General features: G+C 34.6%; 4 protein-coding genes across 4 annotated transcripts in view; all 4 read left to right on the top strand.

Annotated features, from left to right (window-relative positions):
* Positions 1-11,840, top strand: part of LOC133874837 (uncharacterized) — an 81,023-nt gene extending 69,183 nt beyond the window's left edge. The window contains exon 4 of the mRNA XM_062312720.1: positions 11,641-11,840. The gene's annotated coding sequence lies outside the window, so the exon portion shown is untranslated. The remainder of the gene's footprint in view (positions 1-11,640) is intronic.
* LOC133874836 (probable disease resistance protein At4g27220) overlaps positions 1-23,607 on the top strand; it is an 82,345-nt gene that overhangs the window by 51,873 nt on the left and 6,865 nt on the right. The window lies entirely within an intron of this gene.
* On the top strand, positions 13,431-15,059 carry LOC133876546 (uncharacterized). Its single transcript, XM_062314842.1, has 2 exons — positions 13,431-13,838; positions 14,686-15,059. The coding sequence occupies exons 1-2, from the start codon at positions 13,568-13,570 to the stop codon at positions 14,922-14,924; spliced, it is 510 nt and encodes a 169-aa protein (XP_062170826.1). The 5' UTR covers positions 13,431-13,567; the 3' UTR covers positions 14,925-15,059.
* On the top strand, positions 16,384-20,737 carry LOC133875589 (uncharacterized). Its single transcript, XM_062313765.1, has 2 exons — positions 16,384-16,838; positions 20,233-20,737. The coding sequence occupies exons 1-2, from the start codon at positions 16,568-16,570 to the stop codon at positions 20,526-20,528; spliced, it is 567 nt and encodes a 188-aa protein (XP_062169749.1). The 5' UTR covers positions 16,384-16,567; the 3' UTR covers positions 20,529-20,737.

Here is a 23,607-nt window from a genome sequence, read left to right as displayed (position 1 = left end):
CGTATGGTATGACGCAGAGGGAGAATGTAATGATAATTATAATTAATAGCTTCTTAGGGTATTTTATACGTAGTCTTTTTAATACAGTCTGCCTTATTAAAATTATTAATCGGGTTCGTTTCATAAATAATATTATTATCTTAATAATATTTTAACATCATAAATTATAAACCAAATATATTTTGCACAGTAATATTACACGCAGTGAATATTACACATTAATATTATTATGCTAATTAGTCTACTGAATAATTCCGTCAGTCTATTTCATTCAGTCTTAAATTCTAATTTAAGACATTTATTTAATTACTTAAAATCTGGGGCGCTACATCCTTCCCCCCTTAACAGAATTTCGTCCCCGAAATTCGTAAACTATGCTTCGCATAAAGGTTACATTAAGGGAATATTTGGATTCCTAAATTTTAAGTCTGGTAATACAGTTTTATAAGAAGCATCTAACTATAAACAAGCAAAACAAACACTCAACACTGTATGACAAATTAAGCTGAAGGGGTGTTCGTAGAAAGGAAAAATTTATTTCTCATTATCGGAAAATTTCTTGTACAACAAATTTCTTTTGTGATGATGTCTTCTGATAATCTTGCTGAAAAGCTTGCCAAACAAGGACATGAAAGCCTTGAAAGAGATGAATGCGGGAAAGCTTGCCAATGAGAACATGGAAGCCTCGAAGGAGAGGAAGGTGGTGAATGTGAAGAAGGTGAAGAAGACGAGGAGAGCAATCTGGAATGGATATGAGTGCGGTTCTCATATCTTAGTGCTCTCTCTCTTCTGTCACAGGTTGCCATCACCGGATTGAAGATAAACGTGAGGAGCGTCCGGGTTGACAAGACGGAAGAGAAGGTCTTGCATGATCAAGGATAATCTTGCTTCCGGATAGTATGATCAAGAATAGTCTTGCTTCGTTGTTTGTGAATCTGGTGGTGATGCTGCATATTTCTATCTTTAGGCTTTGAAATTGGTTATGGAACTGCATCATCTCTTTCAAGCAGCGATGATGCGTTCGGCTTAGAAGAAAGATTTGGCTCTTCAAAATATGAAGGGTTGAGAGCTGAAAGGTGTGCTTTGCATGAGGGAAGACGAGTGTATTTATAGAGGAGATTTGAGAGGCAACGGTGCAAGTGGTGCCGACAGCGTATCGTGATACGCTCTCTCCTTTTCTCGGAATGCTCATCCAGCTCTGCACGGTGCGAAAAGTGCGGCGAGAAATCCGGAAAAGCTATTAGGTGAATTCGAAATTCGAGAAGGTGAAAAGGGTGAAAGCCGAAAAGAAAGAGAGCTCGCGATTCGAGAGTTGTCTACTAGGGGTAGTGGCAGCTGCGCTCCGAATGACGTTGATTAGACTGCGTCTCGTCCACTGATTAAGTTCTCATTCCTTCCCTTCAGATCTTTCGAATAACAGCTTCATTTCTATCTTCTCTCCTTCAGATCCTTTGAGGAGTATCATCATTTCCTTAGTTTTTCCAAAAATGGCTTCCTCATCTTCTCAAAATAATTTTGATCTAAATACTGCGCCTGTAGTACCAGAGATTTGGCGTCCATTGTTCCTATCTCAGAGAGGTCCTCTTTTGACTAACGACTCTGCGATGCTGAGTGATGCAGTAGCTGCATCCGTAGCTCAAGGCATCATGACTCCTCGAGATGAAAAGTTGTTGGCAGATAGGACCGATGCCCAAGCCATCAATGATTCTTTAGCATTCAGTATTCAGGGTGCTTCTTCGGTTTCCAATATGGCTCGCCGTCTGCAAGTTCGAGGGAACGAAATTCAAGCGTTGAAAGTTCAAATCTTGACTTTGCAGCGAATGTATATGGACTCTAGGCGAAGGAATCGGATTCTTCAGCAGGAGAATAAAAGGTTGAAGAAGGTGGTGAATTCCTATGCGAAAGACTTGGAAAAGAGGTATGCTGACTTGGAGCAGAACACCAATCGTCTTCAAGGACAACACCAGGATCTCTTGCGTGCAGTCCAAAATCTTAGGGTTTTCCGCCCTGAGGCTTAGCCAGGTATTCTATTTGATCTAGCAAATTTTTATTTACAAAAATAAATAACTAACTGCAGTATTATGAAATACCTGCAGGTATGAGCATACCAGTATTCTCCGGGGATGGTGCAGAAAAGGTCCTGTTTGCAAGTTTATGTTTTTTCTTTAAATCTAAAGTGGTTCCTCTTGTAAGACAATAATTTCTACGTACCGTTCTTATTTTCTAATATGTCTGTAATCTTTTTGAACTATGATTCTAAACTAGGGTAAAATCCTTATGGTATTATGTTCTTCTTTCTATTTCTGCATAATTACTATCATCCTCAAATATCATTAGATTGAATCCTTAGTATTACTCTAATTTAGTTATGCAGTCGATCAATACTCAGATTTGCTAAAAGCTTATCCGTCAAGCAGGGATATCTAAGAGAATCAATAGATCGTATGTTCAATATTTTATTTAACTTAAGCTCTAGAAAGACCTCAAATATATATAAACTTCTCCAAAGTTCGTCAGATGCGTAGGGCAAATAATCACTCTAAAAATCATCAAATCTTTTGATCAACTCAGTTATATCAATTCACTTAAGCTTTAGAAAACCTCAACAATTTATCAATCCCTAAATTTCTCACTTTCTCCAGAGTTTATCAAATGCATAAAAAGACAATATCTCCAAGTGTCATCAAATTATTTAATCAATTCCTTTCCCTATAGATCATCGAATATATATATATTCCGATAAATTTGCAATCTATAATTTATGCACCTATCTCCAAAAGATATCATATACAAGATGACAGATATTTGTTAATCATAATATATCTAAATGACATACTTATATATCCTCAAAATTCACATGATCCATCGATCTACTAATTATATACCTATCTTCAAAAGGTACCATAGATGCTCGTAATACAACAAGCCATGAATCATTAATCCTTAAGATTTATCTTTTCCTTACTCTCTACGGTTAATCAGGTGTACCTCAAAATCTCCATATATGTTCTTTTGATTCCAATGTTAACCTTATCATGATCATAGGACAACTATCAATTCTAAGTACATCAATAAAGTGTTATATCAATCTATCAATTTAATATTCATAAATCTGTAAAGATATCAAGTATCAAGATTATGCAAGTTATATCTCCAAAATTATTGTTTCATGACTATACCTCGAAATAATATTAAGCATTAATCATCCTAATCATGAGATCGGTTATACTTCCATACCTCAAATCTTCTGTTTATCATAGGCATGCTGCTGCCTAATGCCCAAAACCAAGAATCTTATCATCATGATGCTGAGATCATGATTATGGTAAAATCCTTCTGTACTTAAAACATCCAAATTGTTAACATCAAATAAGGTATATCTATTCATCTCTACACTAGACAGATAATAATTCAAACATTTATCGATAACTGTAAAGTATTCATACTTAGTGTTATAAAGCTACTGATAACTTAGAGATCATACACAAAAACTAAATAAATAAATTTAAAGGTATGGTCGATTTATCGATAGTAGTGTGGTGTACTATTTTATCAAGGATAGGTAGCATATACAAACATGCATCGTCCAATATCTATAGAGGAATAAGTCATCATGCTACACAAGTCCTAACTGTACGCAGTGGTTAATAATATTATTCTTACGCATATTCATAGTACATTCTTTATTTGGCATGCAATTTTTAATAGATCATATCAATATGTTTCCTAAGTTGCATAGCTATGAAAACATATAGTCATAGGAACCATATAATGCATACATTCACACAAGCATAAAAATCCTAACCATTAATGATAGTTACTATTCTCTTACGTTGCTTAACTTCATACCAAAAGCTTTTAAGGAGTTTATAAAAAGTTCGATTTTCCTATAGCTCTTGTGTTAATCCTAGACTCCTAAGGTCAAGTCTGATAGCCTTAGATACCATACTGTAACTTACCTAAGTTATAGTATGACTCTGAATGTTCACTAGGCCACAGAGCAAACCGCTCTGATACCATACTGTAACGACCCGCTTTTTCAAAAAAAACGTAAGTGATTATATCTGGATAATCACGTATCGTTAACCTTTCAGAGTTGATAAAATCTAGCAGCGGAAAAATACGAATATCTTTTTTTTTTAAAAACATTACCGATAGGGACAATTCCCTTACGATATATTCAGAGCTTTAACTGACATCTTCTAGAAAATACATTTAAAGTCTTTACACTATTTACAAAGAAACATATGTCACATGTGACACTAAAGCATGCATGGAACTTATTAATTACAAGTAAATGTCTAGACATATTACAAGCAAATAGTACAAACACCTATAAGTACAAAGTACTAAAACCTAACTACACAGCTATAAATCTCATAAGCTAGCAGTTAATCCAATCCATAATCTTCAGTACCTGCGCAAACATCTATGAGAAGGTGGTTACCGCCACAATCCCATAGTTTCATAAGTGAGCTAACTGTCATTCAACAACATCATGATTTATGCGTTATTTTAAGGCACAGATATGACATAATGATGAGGTGATAGTTTTTCATGCAAAGTTTAACAGTTTATATAGTGATTACACTCCTCTCTTCTTGTAAGGGCACGTTCCCCCGTTTAATTGTGTTTCTCGAGGCCGTCCCCTCTACATTACATTTTAATTAGCTTTGTTTTCGCACTATTAGAGACCTCCCTCCTCTAGTGCTTTGAAAGACGTTCCAATCAATATGATTATTATTGTTTCCGGTTCAACTCTATCATGAACCTTTGGGAGACGTTGCGCCCAATATTAATAGGTTGATTATTAACAGTATGCAATAATCAGTCACACGCATCCAATTAAAATAAAACATAAACACAACATTACTGAAATCCAGTGCTACCCTCAGTAAGTATAAAAATACTTACAGTCCTTTTGTGCTGTCTCAATTCATCATCTGCATCAAACACATATACATGTGCATACAAGGTCAATATCATTACTTTCTAGAAACTCATGCCTCAACATGAATTCTATTTTTATACATAGACTCATACATAGAAGTGATCATCTAATAATTGGAAACTCACTTACATTTATGAACACTTAGCAATTATTGCAACCAACATACTATAGTAAAACATCATACTCAATTTCCATAATTAATTACTAACAATCAAACATAATCCATAACTTGATAAAGCATTATAATTTTCTAACCCTTCATCATTTAAAACATGTCAACTTATTATCATAAATCAAAGCAACCTAACCTATTTAACATTTTCTTAATTTAGGTATTGAGACTACATAATTAATATAATCTTTATTAACTCCCTAACATTATCTAGACATCGAATCGTCATACTAATTAATTTAATTATAATATATTATATAGGCCTTATAATAGCATTTATAAATAATGATTAAAATATTCTTTCAAAATACTTATTTTCATAAGGATTATTTTATCAATACTTTTAATAAAATAGCTATTATATCACAATTATCTATTTTCAACAATATCATAATAGGTATTATTATATGATACAACTTTTGTTCCTTATTAAATTAGGCAGATCAACATATGTATTTTAAATATATATAATAGCATAGCATGGCATTCATATATATATATAGAATAGCATGGCCTTTGATATATATATATATGGATATATAGTATTATAAGATATATATATATATAGACATATATATATATGTACAGTATTATAAAATGTATATATATATATATGTGCACTGAATAGATACATATAGACATATATATGTATAGTATTATAATATATATATATATATATATATATATATATATATATATATATATATATATATATATATATATGTAAGTATAAAAGGGTCCGGGAAGTACATGGTAGTGGTCACTAGTAGAACCCACGCACGCATGGGGTGTGCACGGCAGCCAGAGTCGCCACTCCAGCTCACGAGTCACGCATGGTCTGGGTTTGCTGGGTTCATGCATGGCTTGGTTCGGTCACGGTGGGGGTCGAGTTGCATGGGCACAAGCACGGGTTGAGCTGGGCAGCTGCCGAGGGTCGTCTAGCTCCGGGTCACTGCTGAATTGCCGTGGGTCTGTTTCTGCCGGAGGGGTTCGGCTGCTGGGTCAGCTGGGTCTCGGTTGTCGGCGGGGTAGTGGTGCTTGGGCTGGCCGGGACTCACGGGTTGGTGCTCGGTGGTTATGGGGTTCACGGTTTCACTTTTGGGTTGCATGGGTTGCTGCCGGTCATGCTGGGCAGCTGGGAAAACACGGGTTGTTGGCTGGAGATCAGCTGAGGTTCAGTGAGCTTCGGGTCACGCTGGGTTCGGCAGGTTCGGACTGGGCTGCCGGTTATGCACGGGTTCCGGCTGGTGTGTGGTGTGCATGGGGTTCGGTTTCCTGCTGGTTTTTTTCCCTGCTTCTCCGGCGCTGGATCGTGATCTTGGCTTTACGGCGTTGTTGGTCTAACAGCCATGCTATTGGTTCGGTTTCTATGTTTTCACGAACTACGGGTTTGTTGGGTTTGAGTTGCGGATCAAGAGCTTCGGTAGGTCGGAAGAATGAAGAGCAACACTTAAGGCTTCGGGATGCATGCTGGCTGGAGTTTCGGTGGTCACTCGTTCTTGCGTGGTTATTGGATTCACTTGATGGTTCAGGGCTGGGTAGTTTACAGAGTTGCTGGGATGAGCTGGTCATCCGGGTTCCAGCAGGTTCGGTGGGTCTCGATCTCCTGCATGCATGGTCTGAGCTGGGTCTTACTCCTCAAATCTCACTTCTCTCATCTCACTCACTGCTGTGTCTCGGTCTTAAAAGGAGGAGAAAGAAGGAATAAAGAAAGAGGGAGAAGGGTGCCATTATTACAGCAGCAGAGATGAACTGCTTTGTAGCTGTCTGAGTGAAGACAGGCTAGCATTGCATTGTTTAAGCACTGAGAAGGACGATTGTGCAGAAGAAAATACATTAAAACCAAAGTGGAGGCAGGCTGTGTTTTTAATAAACTGAGTGGAGGAATCGGAATAACGTGCGACTGCTGAAATGATTTAAAATTGTTTAATGGAAGAGAATGACTGATTATTGAATTGTCCTTTGGATTAAAAATAAGGGCATGCGAGAGTGATGAGTGCAGGAGTTAGCTGGAGAACACTGTTTTGGTTTATAATAAAACTCAGTGGGATGCAACGTATGGTATGACGCAGAGGGAGAATGTAATGATAATTATAATTAATAGCTTCTTAGGGTATTTTATACGTAGTCTTTTTAATACAGTCTGCCTTATTAAAATTATTAATCGGGTTCGTTTCATAAATAATATTATTATCTTAATAATATTTTAACATCATAAATTATAAACCAAATATATTTTGCACAGTAATATTACACGCAGTGAATATTACACATTAATATTATTATGCTAATTAGTCTACTGAATAATTCCGTCAGTCTATTTCATTCAGTCTTAAATTCTAATTTAAGACATTTATTTAATTACTTAAAATCTGGGGCGCTACAGGTTTAGTTTTAAATTATAGTTTACAGTTTAGTTTTAGCGCGTAAAGTTTAGCTATATGTACGGTATATACATTTCAGGCTGCATGGGTTTGTATTTTTTTTTTTTTTATGTGGTTAAATTATATATATATATATATATATTTTTTTTTTTATGCATGCAAATACATTTCGGGACGTGTATTTAAATACACGTCCCGGATTGGACACGTGTACTCAGTACACGTGCCCAAACCTTATAACAAAACAAAAACTCTAACCCTAACCCTAAACCATTTTTTTAAAAAAAATACCCTAACACCCTAACCCTAAACACGGAACAATAAACCCTTTTTATAAAAAGAAGAAACACCCTAAACCCGTATTTGTTTTTGTTTTTTAAAAAAAGAACATTCAACTCTTAAAACAAAACAAAAACTGTATCCCAAAACTTTATATCCTAAAATCATAACCATAAAACCAACACAATAATAAACCCTTAAATAAACTCTAAATCCTACACGTTCTAAAAAAAAAACCCTTACCCTAAACCCCAAACCCTAAATCCTAAACCCTAAAAAAAAAAAATTCCTACACTTTCAAACCCTAAAAACCCTAACCCTAAACCTTAAACCCTAAACCCTAAACCCTAACAAACCCTAAACCCTAACCCTAAAAACAAAAGTCCTAGCCTTAAACCCTAAACCCTAAACCCTAAACAAAAAAAATATCCTACACTTTCTAAAAAAAGAAACCCTAACACTAAAAACAAAATTCCTAACCTTAAACCTTAAACCCTATACCCTAAAAAAAAAAATATCCTACACTTTCTAAAAGAAGAAACCCTAACACTAAAATAAAATTCCTAACCTTAAACCCTAAACCCTAAACCCTTAAACAAAAATATCCTACACTTTCTAAATTTTTTTTTCCTAACACTAAAAACAAAAATCATAAACTTAAACCCTAAACCCTAAGAAAGTAAAACCCTAAACCCTAATCCTAGATCCTTAAAAAAAAAAAAAAAAAAAAAAAAAAAAAAAAAAAAAAAAAAAAAAAATCCTACATTTTCTAAAACCAAACCCTAACCTTAAACCATAACGAACCCTAAACCCTAAACCCTAAGAAAAAAAAAACCTACACTTTCTAAAAAAAGAAACCCTAACACTAAAAACAAAAATCATAACCTTAAACCCTAAACCATAAATCCTTAAACAAAAATATCCTACACTTTCTAAAAAAAAAAATTCCTAACACTAAAAACAAAAATCCTAACCTTAAACCCTAAACCCTAAGAAACTAAAGTACAATTTATGGCTTGTTAGTTAGATCAACCATTTTTTCTTTGTTAGAGGTGCTTTATTGTTAAAGAGTGCCTCAAACATCTATTATTGGAATATTTGTTTATTTGTAGGCAGTACTCAAGTTTGATTTTTTTGGCCTAGTGTGTAGGGTGTCGATGTGTTTCTATTCACTGTATTTGCCTTCGGGCCTCTTCAGATTAATGCATAGTAGCTCCGGTTATTTTGTTAAAAAAAAAAATACGATTTAAAAATATGCGATTTGAAAAAGTGATTTTTAAAAACCCAATTAAACATTTGGCAAAATCACAATTTGACATTTAAAATTGCAAGTTAACCTTTAAAATTATGTGTTTTTTTAAAAAAATACCTCATTACATGCGATTTAAAAAAACAGTTTTTTACGTTTTCAAATTTCAAATTTTTAAAAACATAATTTTCAAACGATTCAAATTTTATAATTTGGTTTAAAATCGTACTTTTTATCTATAAAATCGTAATCTCAAATGCACCCGTACTCTTTCTCTTCTATTTAGTATTTTCGTCTAATATATATATATTGTAAGTATCGTTGTCTTTAAATTAAATATGTTTAATTGGATATTATATCTCATCAATATCTATCATTTTATCAATTTAATATTCATCATATTTTATAAGTGATAAAATTTCAATTATTTAATTTTAAAAAATAATTTAATACAATTATTATTGGAGAATCGTAAAAAATCTGATTTGACCTATGCAAGACGATGCGTTTTGTTCCGGAATAATTACGAAAATTGAAAACGGTGCGTTTTAGGAGAAACAGGGATGCTGGCTTCCTGGCTGGTGGCGTTGGTCTGCTCTGCTTCTGTTTGTCTAGAGCTCCCTAATCATCTCCTCCAAATTTTCGTGGTCGTAGGGCTTTCGACGTCGCGAACTGTATGTTTTTCTTTCTCCTTCTAGCTTTGTTTCTTCGTATTGTTATTCTTATACTTCCATCGTTTTATGGCATTCCATACTCTGTCTGGTGTCCAAGAATTTGGAGGAAGAGTGACGAAATTGAAAATTTTTGAATCATTTTTTCCGGAAAAAGAAAAGTCCAACTCAATTCTAATAAACATGATGCCACCATCGGTTTGAGGAAATTTTTCATATAAATCTTGATCTGTTTTTGCTTTTTACCTTATTTTCCATGGTTTTCGCACCAACCAAACCGTATATTAGGGTTTGAATGAATTGATTTTATTCTTTGTTTTGCTGGATTATTTGGAATAACTTGGAAGGCAATATTTGATGGGAAAGTCTACTTGAGGCTTTGCTTTCAGGTGGAACAAGTTTATTTGTAGTGGATATATTTGCATACCAAGGCTCTCCACACTCCATTTTGAGAATATTGTTATACATGAAACCGAATTTGCCTTCTTATTTGATCATTGAGACCCTTTTGCTTTTGGAGGACTGTGTCAAGATGCTTGTGTTATTTGCAGACAGTACGTGCATACATGTTATGCGCACCTCTCATTTGCGTTGTTAATATCACACATAGTCGTTGTCACATATGTTAGAAATCAATGGTACAAACGAGGGTTGTGTTCAAGAGATGTGAACAAGAAGTGTTCAAATATAGTTTTCCTTCATGAATGTGGATGATGCGCATTAGCTTCTTTATTTATTGTGGTCACACATGGTCAAATTTTGCACGATTTTCTGTCTTGTTTGTTTGTTTAAGTTGGGTGTACTCTCAACTGTGGTAAATTGTTTCGTTTTATTGTTTCGTAGGTCTAGTTGAGAAGTGGATCCATGAGATCATTTTAGGGGCAGACTAGGCAGTGTTGCCCTTGACCAGACCATGGATAGTAGAGTTAGCACTCAGCCTAAAAATCAACAGAAGAAAATGGGGTCCGAAGAGAAGAATGCTGCGGTTCATGAAGAAATGAAGAGAATGAAGCGACTTCCTGTGAACAGCACCTATGCTACTCATCGTTTGCGGGTCCTCAATAAAATATTGCAACTTATATCCATTCAGGTTTGTGACATTGGACCTACAGTTGTCATCTAAATCATACATTATAATTATTGCCACAGTTGTTAGGTATTAACCCTTTTGCATCTACTTCTAAAACTGCTGCTACTTATTGTGTGGATATGGATTCGAGTACATAATACCAAAGGATGTCTTTGGAAAAGTGAGTGCAGCCTGACTCATGTTTTGGTATTGCTCAAATGGTAATTAAGGTTCAGTTCCCTAAAATAAGGATAATTAAGAATCTGGAAAAAGGAAATATTTTAGAAGAAATGAAAAGAGGGATGTAGTGCGTATAGAAGGTCAACTCTAACAAAGTGAGGAACTATTTTATAGGACATAAAATTTATCTTGCTTATCAAGTGGTTCAGTTAGATGCATGAAGACCATTATTCCCTACTTAAAATTAGCACAAATGGATTAACCAATGTAAATGGTGCAGTGTCTAATTGAGAGTAATTGTGAAGTTTAAAATGTGGCAACAGATAGAAATGTGGAAAGAGGGGAGACATAATTTTTAGGTCTTTTAAGACCATAGGACTACGAGTGATTTGGATTTCTACCATACAATTTTAGTGTTACATGACCATCTGTTTTGGATTTCTACGAGTGCTGCACCTTGGTCATGTAGGAGAACTAATGAAAACTATTTTCTGAAACTACTAAATATTTAAACTGAATGATAGTTTTATGCAGTAAATAAGTTGTGCCGTGTACATTTCAGTCCTACTTGATCTTTTGATACTAAATCTGGTGAAGATACTTGATCTTCGCTGAAATTTTTGTAAAACATTGCTTTCGCGGATACAGTAATTCTGATTGATCTAATTTGTGATTTTGATTGCAGAATGTCAGATCTTGGATCCTCTATGCCTGGAAAAAAAACGTGTATTTTACAGAAGGTGGTGAATATCTGGCACACTGATGTTGGTGTTTGTGTTACTTGTGTATATCTTTCGTAGCTATGCCTGTGGACATGCTCTGTATGATGGGTTAATTATCCGGGAACAAAGTATGCTCTAATTTAATCATGATTTTTTCCCACTTTGCTTCATTTCTGAAGACAACTGGTCTCTCTTTTCCTGTGCGAATCGGTAATTAGTGTCGTCAAAACCTCTGTTTCAGTTTTCCCCGCTTTATAACGTTTCATCAGGCTCGAACTGATGACTTTCACCACGTCAAGGTAACACTCTACCGCTGAGTTATATCCCTTACCCCTTTTCAACCGTCCCAACTAACCAACCCCGTCATCCCCCAATTTCCTCAGTTTCGAGGACGTGAAATTTGGCTTGTGAATATGAGTGAAAGGAAAACCAAGATCAAGGCATCAAGCATAAAACGGAAGGCAGCGGCCTAGCTCCAGTTTGCTTCTTTCTCATTTCCTCCTATTTGTGGTCCAAAATCAGCTACTTTATTCAAAATTGATCCAATTGCTTAAAACAATCCATTTAATTTTGACAATTAGGGAAACTTCACTTACCCCTTGAATTGTCACCCATTTGCAATGTCTTCCTAAAGTTTACAACCTTTCAATTGACTATATCGAACTTCTACTTTTTTATAATTTTTCTCACCTATTAAAATTTTTTGTTAAATCGTAACGTAAGAATGTAAATGTCTCAAAATGCCCTATTTTTTTTTTCTTTAAAAAAAAATGGTATGGGTGGATTTAACTCACCCAACGGTGTGACCCAACATGGGTCACCAGATCCCATAGCTGGGTCTGGTGACTCGCCGTTGATATTTATTTTATAATATTGATGTGTAGTTTCAACTAACTATTTGATATTTATTTTTAACAATAATTAATTTAAGAGTTAGTTTGGACTAATTACCAGGCATTACACATTGCATGATGATAAGAAGATAGAAATATATTTTCTGGCATTATTACTTGTTAGTATAGTTTCCGGTACGGTGACGTATTGTCTTGTGATTCGTCGTCTTCCTTAATAATCGCTCTCCTCGTAATCTGCAAAATAATAAACGATTAGTCGGATGACTAAGTCAGTACAAATTTTATGACTTTTAGGGAGAATTAGAAATCTCAGAACTTAAAGAATATATTTCAAATGCCTGAAGTTGTAGTCTTACTTATAGGTTCACAGTCCACAGTTATAAAACTGCTGGAGTGCGTGGAGCATAATTTGATTAGGAATCTTTAGGCTTATTTTCATAGAATTTGAATTGGGTAGTAGAGTCCAAACTAAATAAGACATTATCTCTTCATCTGATGTCATACTATTAGATACTTTATCCAATATTTGATGGGATATGAGTCTATCTCGATATACTCGGGATATGAGTCCTTTTTGAAGGTAACGACGGGTTCTGCATGTACTTAAGTCTAATCTGGACGGACCATCCTAATGGACTGGGCCCTGATATTACTTTAGGCCTACGTGTCTTTGGGCCCCGATTATTTTCCCAAACATTACTCTTATATATAAATGGTAACATTTTTTTTTTTTTTTTATGCATTTTAGTTTGGGAATAATTCGGGCCATTCGGCACGTGCAATCTTTCTTCCGGACGAGTTGCCATGTTTAAAGCATGGGCGGACATTCCACAGTTCCACTCGCATGCACGTATATTGTAAGAATTGATGCTTTACCATTTCGCCTAAGGAAACTAAAAGTTGGTATCTTGGCTTTTCGTTTTGAGAGAGATGAGAGAGAGAGAGAGAAGAAAGTGTATTTTCCCCAAGAGATCAGACATAGCCATCTCGATCGCTTTTCCTTTTATGTGTGTGAGAGAGCTAGAGAGAGAGAGAGATGGGGATTTGGGGTTACATTCGCTCAACAAGTGTGTCACTGAAACGGAACACACCAGATCTGACGGCGGTTAAGGTCTGGTGCTCGAGCTCTTATGATTTCGGCTTGGCTGCCGGTTCGAAGATCAACAACGTTAGGATCAACGCCACCCAGACGCTGAGCCAGTACATGTCGGACGAGGAAACCCGGTCCAGGATCGGCCAGCTCGCAGCCGATTTGGTAAAAAACGCCGCCTTTTATGGCTGCCAGGAGGGTCTCAAGAGCGTCCCAGGTATATAACTCGCATCTCACACCACCACCTCCTCTTTTGTTTGTGTTCTACTTTCTTCTAAATTCATGTGAAGGATTACATGTATCATTTATGTTGCTTCTAGCCGTACTTTCGTTTTGGATTAATAATCGGAGCAATGTTTTTTGGATTGGCAATTAAATTCCTTTTTTCTTCACTATTTCTCTGGAGTTGTAGATTTATTAGTACCCTGTGCGTATTTTCACTCTACAAAATTTGCTCTTAAACTCAACAAGTTTTTTCTTTTACGGGAAAAATGTAAAATCAATCCATTTGGTTTACCTCATTTACGATTAGCTTGACGTGGTATTAAAATGAACTCAAAAGTTTCTTAGATATGCAAAAATAACAATATACTTCCTGTAATCAAATTCTGTCAATATAATTGGCGGTTTCGTTAGCGTGTCATGTTAGTGCCAATAAAATGAGGACATGTGTTATACTCTTAATAAAAAAAAAATTAGGAAAAATACATTTTACGCTTCCAAAGTTTTACAACTTTTTCACTCTTGCCTTAAACGTTTAAAAATTGGCAATGTACCTCAACAAAGTTTTTAAAATTTTCAATGTAATCCATCCGTTAGCCATTTCCGTATTCTTTGATGGAAAATGGCTCATGTGCATTGTACGTGCATTTTTCGGTACAAACTTTTCAAAAGTACCACATACACGTGTTGAATTCTCAAAAAAATTAGGGGTGGCTACCGTGGCTTGGTTCGTCCACCCCCATGGACCGTGGGGTGGGGGTGGCTTGCATTGATGCTCGAGTCTTTTGCTAGGTTTTCCCTTCTTGTGCAATACTCATTGTTGGTTTCTACTGCATTTGCAGGTGGAACATTGTTTTATAAGGCTGTCTTGCGATCAATTCGTGGCGAAAAGAAGGTTGATCAGGGTCATGAACTGGAGTTCAAGGCATTGAAAGCCGAGGTAGCCGAACTGAAGGAAATCTTTAAGTCTGCAGGTCTTGAGAGAGCAGAGAAGCATCAGCCTTGTGCAGATCTGAAGTCGACCGTTTATAAAAAACCAGAAGATCGATATGTGATAAGAGCCTTTGGCCCGTTCGAATGATATATCAGCTCTATCAACTTACTTAGTCTTGAACTATGATAATATATAATTTTTCGTTGGAATTACTAATTATAATTAGACCATAATGCTAAAGCAACGGATGAATTTTAAACTTTTGTCACATTGCAACATACACCAAAGCACTAATTTCCAATAATATTATGTACCTTTCTGTTATATTAAAGTTTACTTCAATGCTTGTATCTGTCCGAGACATCATCTCAAATTGCTACTCCTATATATATTCTCTTAATCTTGCCGATTAGCACCCGCCCTCGTATTCTCGATAAATAAAAATTTGAATGAATTTTGCTTATAACTTTTTATCTTTTATTACTTTTGTAAAAATCTACATAAATTTTAAAAAGTATCAATTTAGAGTACCTATTTTTCAATCTTTTTTAATTTCAATCATTCATTAGAATTTTTGGTTAAGGTCTGTCAAAATTCTCAAAATGCTTATTTTTATTTTTTATTTTTAAAAAAAATACCCATTCCTAAATTTGATAGGAATTTTGATAATCTCTAGCTCAACTCATATTCGAAATTGGATATGCACATCCTAACAGCCTCCAAGAGGTACGTTTTTCTTTAATTTATGGGCAGTTATAATCGTAATAGAAATAAACTGTGGTAGTTATCTTTTTTTTTTAACCAAATCTTCTAATGTAGGATCACTTCGTGTATCTTCTCTTAAAAGCAAACTCAAAACTTGTGTTCGGCACTCCACACGGATCAAGTAAGATTCGACTTTGTCGCAGGTGTTGCCCAAAAGAATTATTTGTACCAAAAAAACATTCAAATTTGAAATGTGATGAGAATGCCATTCCATTAAGTATTTAAGTCCAAACAAAGCCATCACCACTTAAGCCAATTTGGGGTTGCGTGAGGTAGCTAGTTATCCCTTAGTTTAATCCATTGTCTTTAGACTTTAATAGTTTATACTGTCTTGAGTTGAAAAGATGACAACAGGGAGGGGCATTCTCTGTACACGTTCGTTGCAAAGAAATATTACGGGTGTAAATATATTTTTTGGATTATCCTGTATGGAGAAATGTTATATATTTTATTTTTCTTTCACAATTAGGAAAAACCTCACTTACCTCTTGAATTGTCACTCCTTTTGCAATGTCTTCTTAAATTTCACAATCTCTCAATTTACTATATCAAATTTTTATTTTTTTACAATGTCACTTATCTGTTAGGATTTTTTGTTAAATATTAAGGAAGAAATGTGCAATTCTTAAAATCAACCTAAGTATGTGAAATACTTAGGTTGATTTTTTCATGGGAATTTCAAATGAGAGACTCAGAGATGCACTTCTTTTCTTTTTTTTTTTGGCGTAGTCGTAGTGTAATTGGGGCCTTATTATTATTATTATTATTTTGTTTTTTTTTTTTTTGTTTTTATCTACTATTACCAATATTTTTATTGGGAGGCTTCTTCCCCTTCTCCTGGGCCTTAGGCAGTCTTCTTTCCTGGGGCCTTAGGCCCTTAGGCGACCGCCTAAGGGAAGAGCCGCCCTGCTACCTGGCATTTCCTTTTGAGAGGGGTCAGAGAGAGGGAGAGAAAAAAGTGTGTTTTCCCCAAGAGATCAGACATAGCCATCTCGATCGCTTTTCCCTTTGAGAGAGAGAGAGAGATGGGGATTTGGGGTTACGTTTGCTCAACAAGTGAGTCACTGAAACGGAACACACCTGATCTGACGGCGGTTAAGGGCTGGGGCTCGAGCTCTTATGGTTTCGGCTTGGCTGCCGGTACCAAGATCAACAACGTTAGGATCAACGCCACCCAGACGCTGAGCCAGTACATGTCGGACGAGGAAACCCGGTCCAGGATCGGCCAGGTAGCAGCCGATTTGGCAAAAAACGCCGCCTTTTATGGCTGCCAGGAGGGTCTCAAGAGCGTCCCAGGTATATAACTCGCATCTCACACCACCACCTCTTTTGTTATTGTGTTCTACTTTCTTCTAAATTCATGTGTTTAAAAGTATTGGAAGGATTAATTACATGTATCATTTATGTTGCTTCTAGCCGTACTCTCGTTTTGGAATAATCGGGGCAATAAAATGCAAAATTCCATTTTACCTCATTTACAATTAGGTGGTATCAAAATGAACTAAAAAAAAATTCTTTAGATATGCAAAAATAACAATTTACTCATTGTAATCAAATTCCGTCAAAACAATTGTCGGTTTCGTTAGTGTTTCATGGTAAAACCAATAAAATGAGGACACGTGTTACACTCTTAATAAAAAATAGGAAAAATACATTATACCCTCTTAAAATTTTACCAATTTTTCACTCTTGCCTTAAATGTTTAAAAATTAGCAATGTACCTCAATAAATTTTTCGAAATTTTCAATATAACCCAATTCTTTAGTCATTTCCGTATTCTTTAATTGAAAATGGCCCATGTGCAGTGCACGTCCATTTTTCAGTACAAACTTTTCAAAATTACCTCACATTCATGTGTTGAATTCTCAAAAAATCCTTTTTTTTTTTTTTTTGGTTAAAAAAAGGACCGGGGGTGCAAGGCTTGGCTTGCCCACCCCCATTTGTCTCCTTGGGGTGGCCGAACCACCCCCATGGACCGTGGGGGTGGCTAGGCCACCCCTTTGTTTTTTTTTTTTTATATTTTTTTTTTAGGAAAGTGGGGGCATTTAGGTCTTTTTAATAATTTTCGTTAAAGCAGATAGAAATAATTAACGGAGTGGTAATGTATATTGAAAATTTTAAAAACTTAGTTGGGGTATATTGCCAATTTTTAATCATTTGAAGCAAAAAAAAGAAAAAAAAAAAAAAGAAAAAGAAAAAAAAAAGTGGTAAAACTTTAAAAAGGGTAAAATGTATTTTTCTCTAAAAAAAATATAAATATACATAAAAAAAATATAAACATACAAAACTAAAAAATTAAAGAAATTAAAAACTTAAAAAATTATTATTTGTAATTATTTTTTTTTCAAAGAAAAAAAGGAAAATGGGTGGCTCGGCAGCCACCCCCTTGGCTAGGGGTGGCCTGTGAGCCCCCCCAAGAGGAGGCTGGGGTGGCCTGCCGCCACCCACATCGGTCTGAGGAGGCTTTAGGGTGGTGCGCGCCACCCCATGGGCTGGGGGTGGCTGCTGAGCCATCATTTTCTTTCTTTTTGTTTTTTAATTAAAATATTTCAATTTTTAAAGTTTTTAATTTCTAAAATTTTTTAGATTTAAATTTTTATATATTTATATTTTTCATTAAGAGTAACACGTATCGTCATTTTATTGGCACTGACGTGTCATACTAACAGAATCTATCAAGTGTTTTGACAAAATTTGACTGCAGTGAGCAAATTGTTTTTTGACATACCTTAGAAACATCTGAATTTATTTTAATACCACATGGATCTAATTGTAAATCAGGTACACCACAAAAGTTGGTTTTGCATTTTTCCCTTTTTTTAATTTACGAGACCGTATACCTACCCACAAGATGAGATGAGGCAATAATGTTCTCCAATTGTGTAACTAGATCAGCAGGGATTAAGCAATCAGACAAAATATTTTCATCAGAAAACTTACTCTATATTCAGTGATTTTTCAATGTCTTTTCTTATGTTTTGAAGCTGTATCGAGATTGAAGAATAATTTGGAAAAAAAATATAGTTCTTTGGAAATCAGATATAGTTCTCTTATCAAAAAAGAAAATCAGATATAGTTCTTGTTGGCGATGTAGGAGATTTAGAAGGGTTGGCCCGTATTTTTGTTTGTAGGTATTTTCATTTCCGATGAAGTATTTGGGTTTGCCTTTGGGTACATCTTATAAGGCTACATCTATTTGGAATTGAATAATTGAAAAAATGGAACCTCAGTTGGCTGGATGAAAGAAGCTTTATTTATCTAAGAGAGGTAGATTGACTCTAATAAACAGTACTTTTTCCAATCTACTTACTTATTCTATCTCTTTTTCTTATTCTAGTGGGTATGGCTAATAGGCTTTATAAACTTTAGAGGGATTTTTATTTTTTATTTTTTATTTTTTATTTTTTGTAAGGGTGAATGGGAGACAAGTTTAAGTTTCATTTAGTGAATTAGTTGAGAATTTGCACTTTAATGAAATTAGGTGGTTCGAGGGTTAGAAACTTGATTCAGTTTAATCAAGCTCTATTAGGAAAATGATTGTGTCATTATGCTATAGAGAGAGAGAGAGACTTTGTGGAAATTTGTGATAGATACTAAATATGATAGTTTAAGGAGAGGTTGGTGTTCTAAGCAGATAACAGGATCATTTGAGTGGGAGTGTAGAAATATAAAAGGAAGGGGTGCGATGCTTTTCCAAAAGGAAGAGATGGGTGATGGGTCAAAGGTCAATTTTTTACATGATGTGTGATGTGGGGATCAACCATTGAAGATAACTTATCCGAACTTGTTCAGTTTTGCACGCAATAAGGATGCGTGGGTGACAGATCATATGCAGTTTTGCACGCAATAAGGATGCGTGGGTGGCAAATCATATGCAGTTTTGATATGGTAATATTCATTAGAATATAATTTTTACTAGATTTGTAAAAGATTGGGAGGTCAATTTAGTTTTTTCTTTCTTTGAGATGTTGTATTCTCTCATAAGTGCAAGGAGATGTGCATAGAATATGTTGGAGGCCTTCCAAAAGGCGTAAGTTTGAAGTGACTCATAGTATCATTTTTTTTATTTTATTTTTTATTTTTTAAGTATCATGTTAACCATAACTACGGGTTCCCCTTTTCTGTGGAAGAGTATCTGGAGTATCGAGGCTCCTTTGAGAGGCATTTTTTGTGTGGATGGCAGTATTAGGGCAAATATCGACATTGGATAACTTGAGGAAGATGAATATATGGTTTGATGGTGGAGTAGTGTTGTATGTGTAATAAAAGTAAGGAGTCTATTGACTACCTTTTCCTTTATTGTGATGTAGTAAGAGATTTGTGGAACTCACTTTTCAATTTGTTTGGTGTTGATTGGGTTATGCGGCACTTATGCCTAGAAAGAAAAGAAAAGAAATGTTCACGGTTCACACAGTCCACTAACAAAGGGTGTCTAATGCAGCATGCTCTACATGTTAGGGAAATGCTTAACCATCCTGAAGGTTTCTCGTTTAGAATTCTTTCTGATCTCAATCGTTAGACGCATCATGTGTACCCTGGCCTAGTAATGTCGTATGCAAATCTGGAACTCTAGAATGTTTAAAAATTGTGAACTAGAATATTTTCCCTCAAAATGCATTGATGATCGAGTCTTATGCTGGGTTTTCCCTTCTTGTACAATACTCATTGTTGGTTTCTACTGCATTTGCAGGTGGAACATTGGTTTATAAGGCTGTCTCGCGATCAATTCGTGGCGAAAAGAAGGTTGATCAGGGTCATGAACTGGAGTTCAAGGCATTGAAAGCCGAGGTAGCCGAACTGAAGGAAACTCTTAAGTCTGCAGGTCTTGAGAGAGCAGAGAAGCATCAGCCTTGTGCTGATCTGAAGTCGACCGTTTATAAAAAACCAGAAGATGTGATAAGAGTTTTCATGATGAAGGAATTCATGGGCAGGCAATTATTGGATGATCTGATTGTTCCTGAGGTTAGAAGAACTAGCAAGAAATGAGCAGATAATTAGATGTGTGGAGTGATGAAATCTTTAACAGCCTTGAGATTTCCTGTTGTGTAATCATATGGCATGTAATTATGGAGCCCTTAGCATTGATTTCCCTTTGGCCCGTTCGAATGAAATATCAGCTCTATCAACGTACTTAGTCTTGAACTATGATAATATATAATTTTTCGTTGGAATTACTGATTATAATTAGACCATAATGCTAAAGCAACGGATGAATTTTAAACTTTTGTCACATTGCAACATACACCAAAGCACTAATTTCCAATAATAATATGTACCTTTCTGTTATATTAAAGTTTACTTCAATGCTTATATCTGTCCGAGACATCATCTCAAATTGCTAATCCGATATATATTCTTTTAATCCTGCTGATTAGCACCTGCCCTCGTATTCTCGATAAATAAAAATTTGAAAGAATTTTGCTTATAATTCTCGATCTTTTATCATTTTTGTAAAAATGTACATAAACTTTAAAAAGTATCAATTTAGGGTATCTATCTTTCAATCTTTGTCAATTTTAACTATCCGTTAGAATTTTTTGTTAAATCTTGTTAAAATTCTAAAAACACTCTATTTTTTTTATTTTTATTTTTATTTTTTTTAGGAATAAAAAAAAAAATTATTAAGATTTAAGTGTTGGTCAAAATTTAACGCAATTTTTAAAAATACTCATATCTAAATTTTGATAGAAATTTTGATAATCTCGAGCTCAATTCATATCCGAAATTGGATATGCACATCTTAATGGCCTCCAAGAGAATAAACTGTGGTAGTTATCTTCTTCTTCTTTTCTTCTTCTTTTTTTTTTTTTTTTTTTTTTTTTTTTTTTTTTTTTTTTTTTTTTTTTTTTTTAAAGATAGAATCCTTTAAGGCAGGGCTACTTCGTATACCATCAATTAAAGGCAAACTTAGAACTTGTGTAAGGCACCTCGCACGGATCAGGTAAGATTTGACTTTTCCGTGAGCGTTAGGGGTGGGCGTCGGTTCGGTAGGCGGTTAAGTCGGTTAATTCGGTCGGTTAACCGACTTTTGTCGAAATGCAGTCGGTGAATTTATTTTAGTTAAGTCGGTTAAGCGGTTAATAGGCGGTCGGTTAAAATGGGTAATGAAACTACGTCGTTTTGATTTTTTAAAAGGAAAAAGATCAAATGTTTCGTTCTTATTAAAATGACGTCGTTTCGTTTTATGTCTGTTCGGTTAATCGGTCGGAATAGAAGGCGGTTCGGTTCGAATCGGTTACCACTTAAAAGGCGGTTCGATTCGGTTGCCGATCTGGCTTTCGGAATAAAATTTTATACCGACTACCGAACCGAAATTTGTCGGTAAAGTCGGTAGGCAGTCGATGACGGTTCGGTTCGGTGCGGTAAGCGGTTGGTAGGCGAATTTGCCTACCCCTAGCTAGTGTTGCCCAAAAAAACCATTCGAATTTAAAACATGATGAGAATGCCATTAAGTACAAACAAAGCCTTCACCGCTTAAGCCAATTTGGGGTTGCGTGAGGTAGTTATCCCTGAGTTTAATCCATTGTCTTTAATAGTTTATATTGTTTTGAGTTGAAAAGATGACAACAGGGAGGGACATTCTCACTACAAGTATGTTGCATAGAAATATTAGGGGTGTAAAGTTGGCTGGTTATAACTGGCCGGTAATAGAGTATCAACCGGTAACTGGCAAATCGGTTTGGTATTCGGTTGAAAATAATCGGTAACCAGTCCTACCGAAGTGGTTACCGGTTTTAGAAAATATTGAAACCGGTTATAATCGATAACTGAGTATATATAAAAAATATATATTTAAATGTATTTATTTATTTAAAAAATTAAAATAATAAAATTTAGGATTTTACATTTTTACTTCCATTTCAACTTAGGCCAACATATTGGGTCAAAAAGGTTGAAATATTTTTTTTAAGGGTTAAAAAGTCTAAATTAAGCACAAAAAGTATGCCTAATACCTAAATTAGCACAAAAGACCAATTTTTTTTTTTTAAAAAAAATTTTAGTTATCAGTCTAGATAATCAAGTACTAATCAGTAACCGCCTGTTATTATAAAACTGGTTAACCGGCTACCCGATTACCGAAGCCGGTTGGCGAGTTTGGCCAACCGACTCCCCTGATTATGGTTATCAGTTTTAGCCAATAATCAGTAACCGTAACCGAGTTTTCACCTCCAAAACAATATAGATCACGTGGTTTAAAGAAACCCCAATGTATAAAGTGGCTCAATTTGTCTACTACACAAACCAATAAAATGTTTAGAGATTTTATTTATAGGAAATTAGATATACTTTATTTTATTTTTGATGAATAGATGTATATACTTTGTCAATGCGTGTTCATTTGATTAAAATACTTTGTTAATCTGTGTAATTTGATTGAAATGGTTGAATAAAAAGGTGAAAGACTAAACCGAGTGATGCACTCATTTGATTAAAATAGATTGTGCTTAGTTATTTAATTATGATTAAGATTTATTGTTTGAGTAATTAGAGAAATTAACTTAAATATTAAATAATTTAATATCAATTATATATATAAAAGCTTAATCATATATACACTTATATTTATATATTTTTTTAAATACTTAACATGTTTCCATTACAAAGTTAAAAATAATATTATAAAAATAACAAAAAATAAGTTATAAGAGTCTATACTAGTTGAGTCGAGCTTACATTTTTTTAGCCAAACCTACATCTATTCGAGCCATAATTTTTTATTCAAACTCTGTTCATTTAATAAACGAACTAACTTCAAGCCAAGCTAATTTGAGCCAAGCCCGAACATGTTCATGAGTAAATTTGTTCATTTTCAACCCTACTAAATAACTATGAGTGAAGCTTAGGTTTGTTCGGCAAACAACTTGTCTCCACTTTTACTTTTCAATAAAAAAAAATTAACTTAAAAAATATTATATATTTTTTTAATATTCTATTAATCACCTTATATTATTATTCAAATAAAAATATTACCTACAAAACAAATTTTTTTTTCTTTATATTACGTCAATACTTATTATTATTATTAAAAACAAAATTCATTCAAAATTTTTAACAAACGCACCGG

The sequence above is a fragment of the Alnus glutinosa genome, chromosome 8, assembly GCF_958979055.1.
Source record: "Alnus glutinosa chromosome 8, dhAlnGlut1.1, whole genome shotgun sequence".
NCBI lineage: Eukaryota > Viridiplantae > Streptophyta > Magnoliopsida > Fagales > Betulaceae > Alnus > Alnus glutinosa.
This window is presented reverse-complemented; position numbering and strand designations above follow the sequence as displayed.

Coding starts and splice junctions, on each gene's coding strand:
- LOC133876546 (XM_062314842.1), top strand. CDS start 13,568: ATGGGGATTTGGGGTTACATTCGCTCAACAAGTGTGTCACTGAAACGG. Junction 13,839..14,685: donor GGGTCTCAAGAGCGTCCCAG/GTATATAACTCG, acceptor CTGCATTTGCAG/GTGGAACATTGTTTTATAAG.
- LOC133875589 (XM_062313765.1), top strand. CDS start 16,568: ATGGGGATTTGGGGTTACGTTTGCTCAACAAGTGAGTCACTGAAACGG. Junction 16,839..20,232: donor GGGTCTCAAGAGCGTCCCAG/GTATATAACTCG, acceptor CTGCATTTGCAG/GTGGAACATTGGTTTATAAG.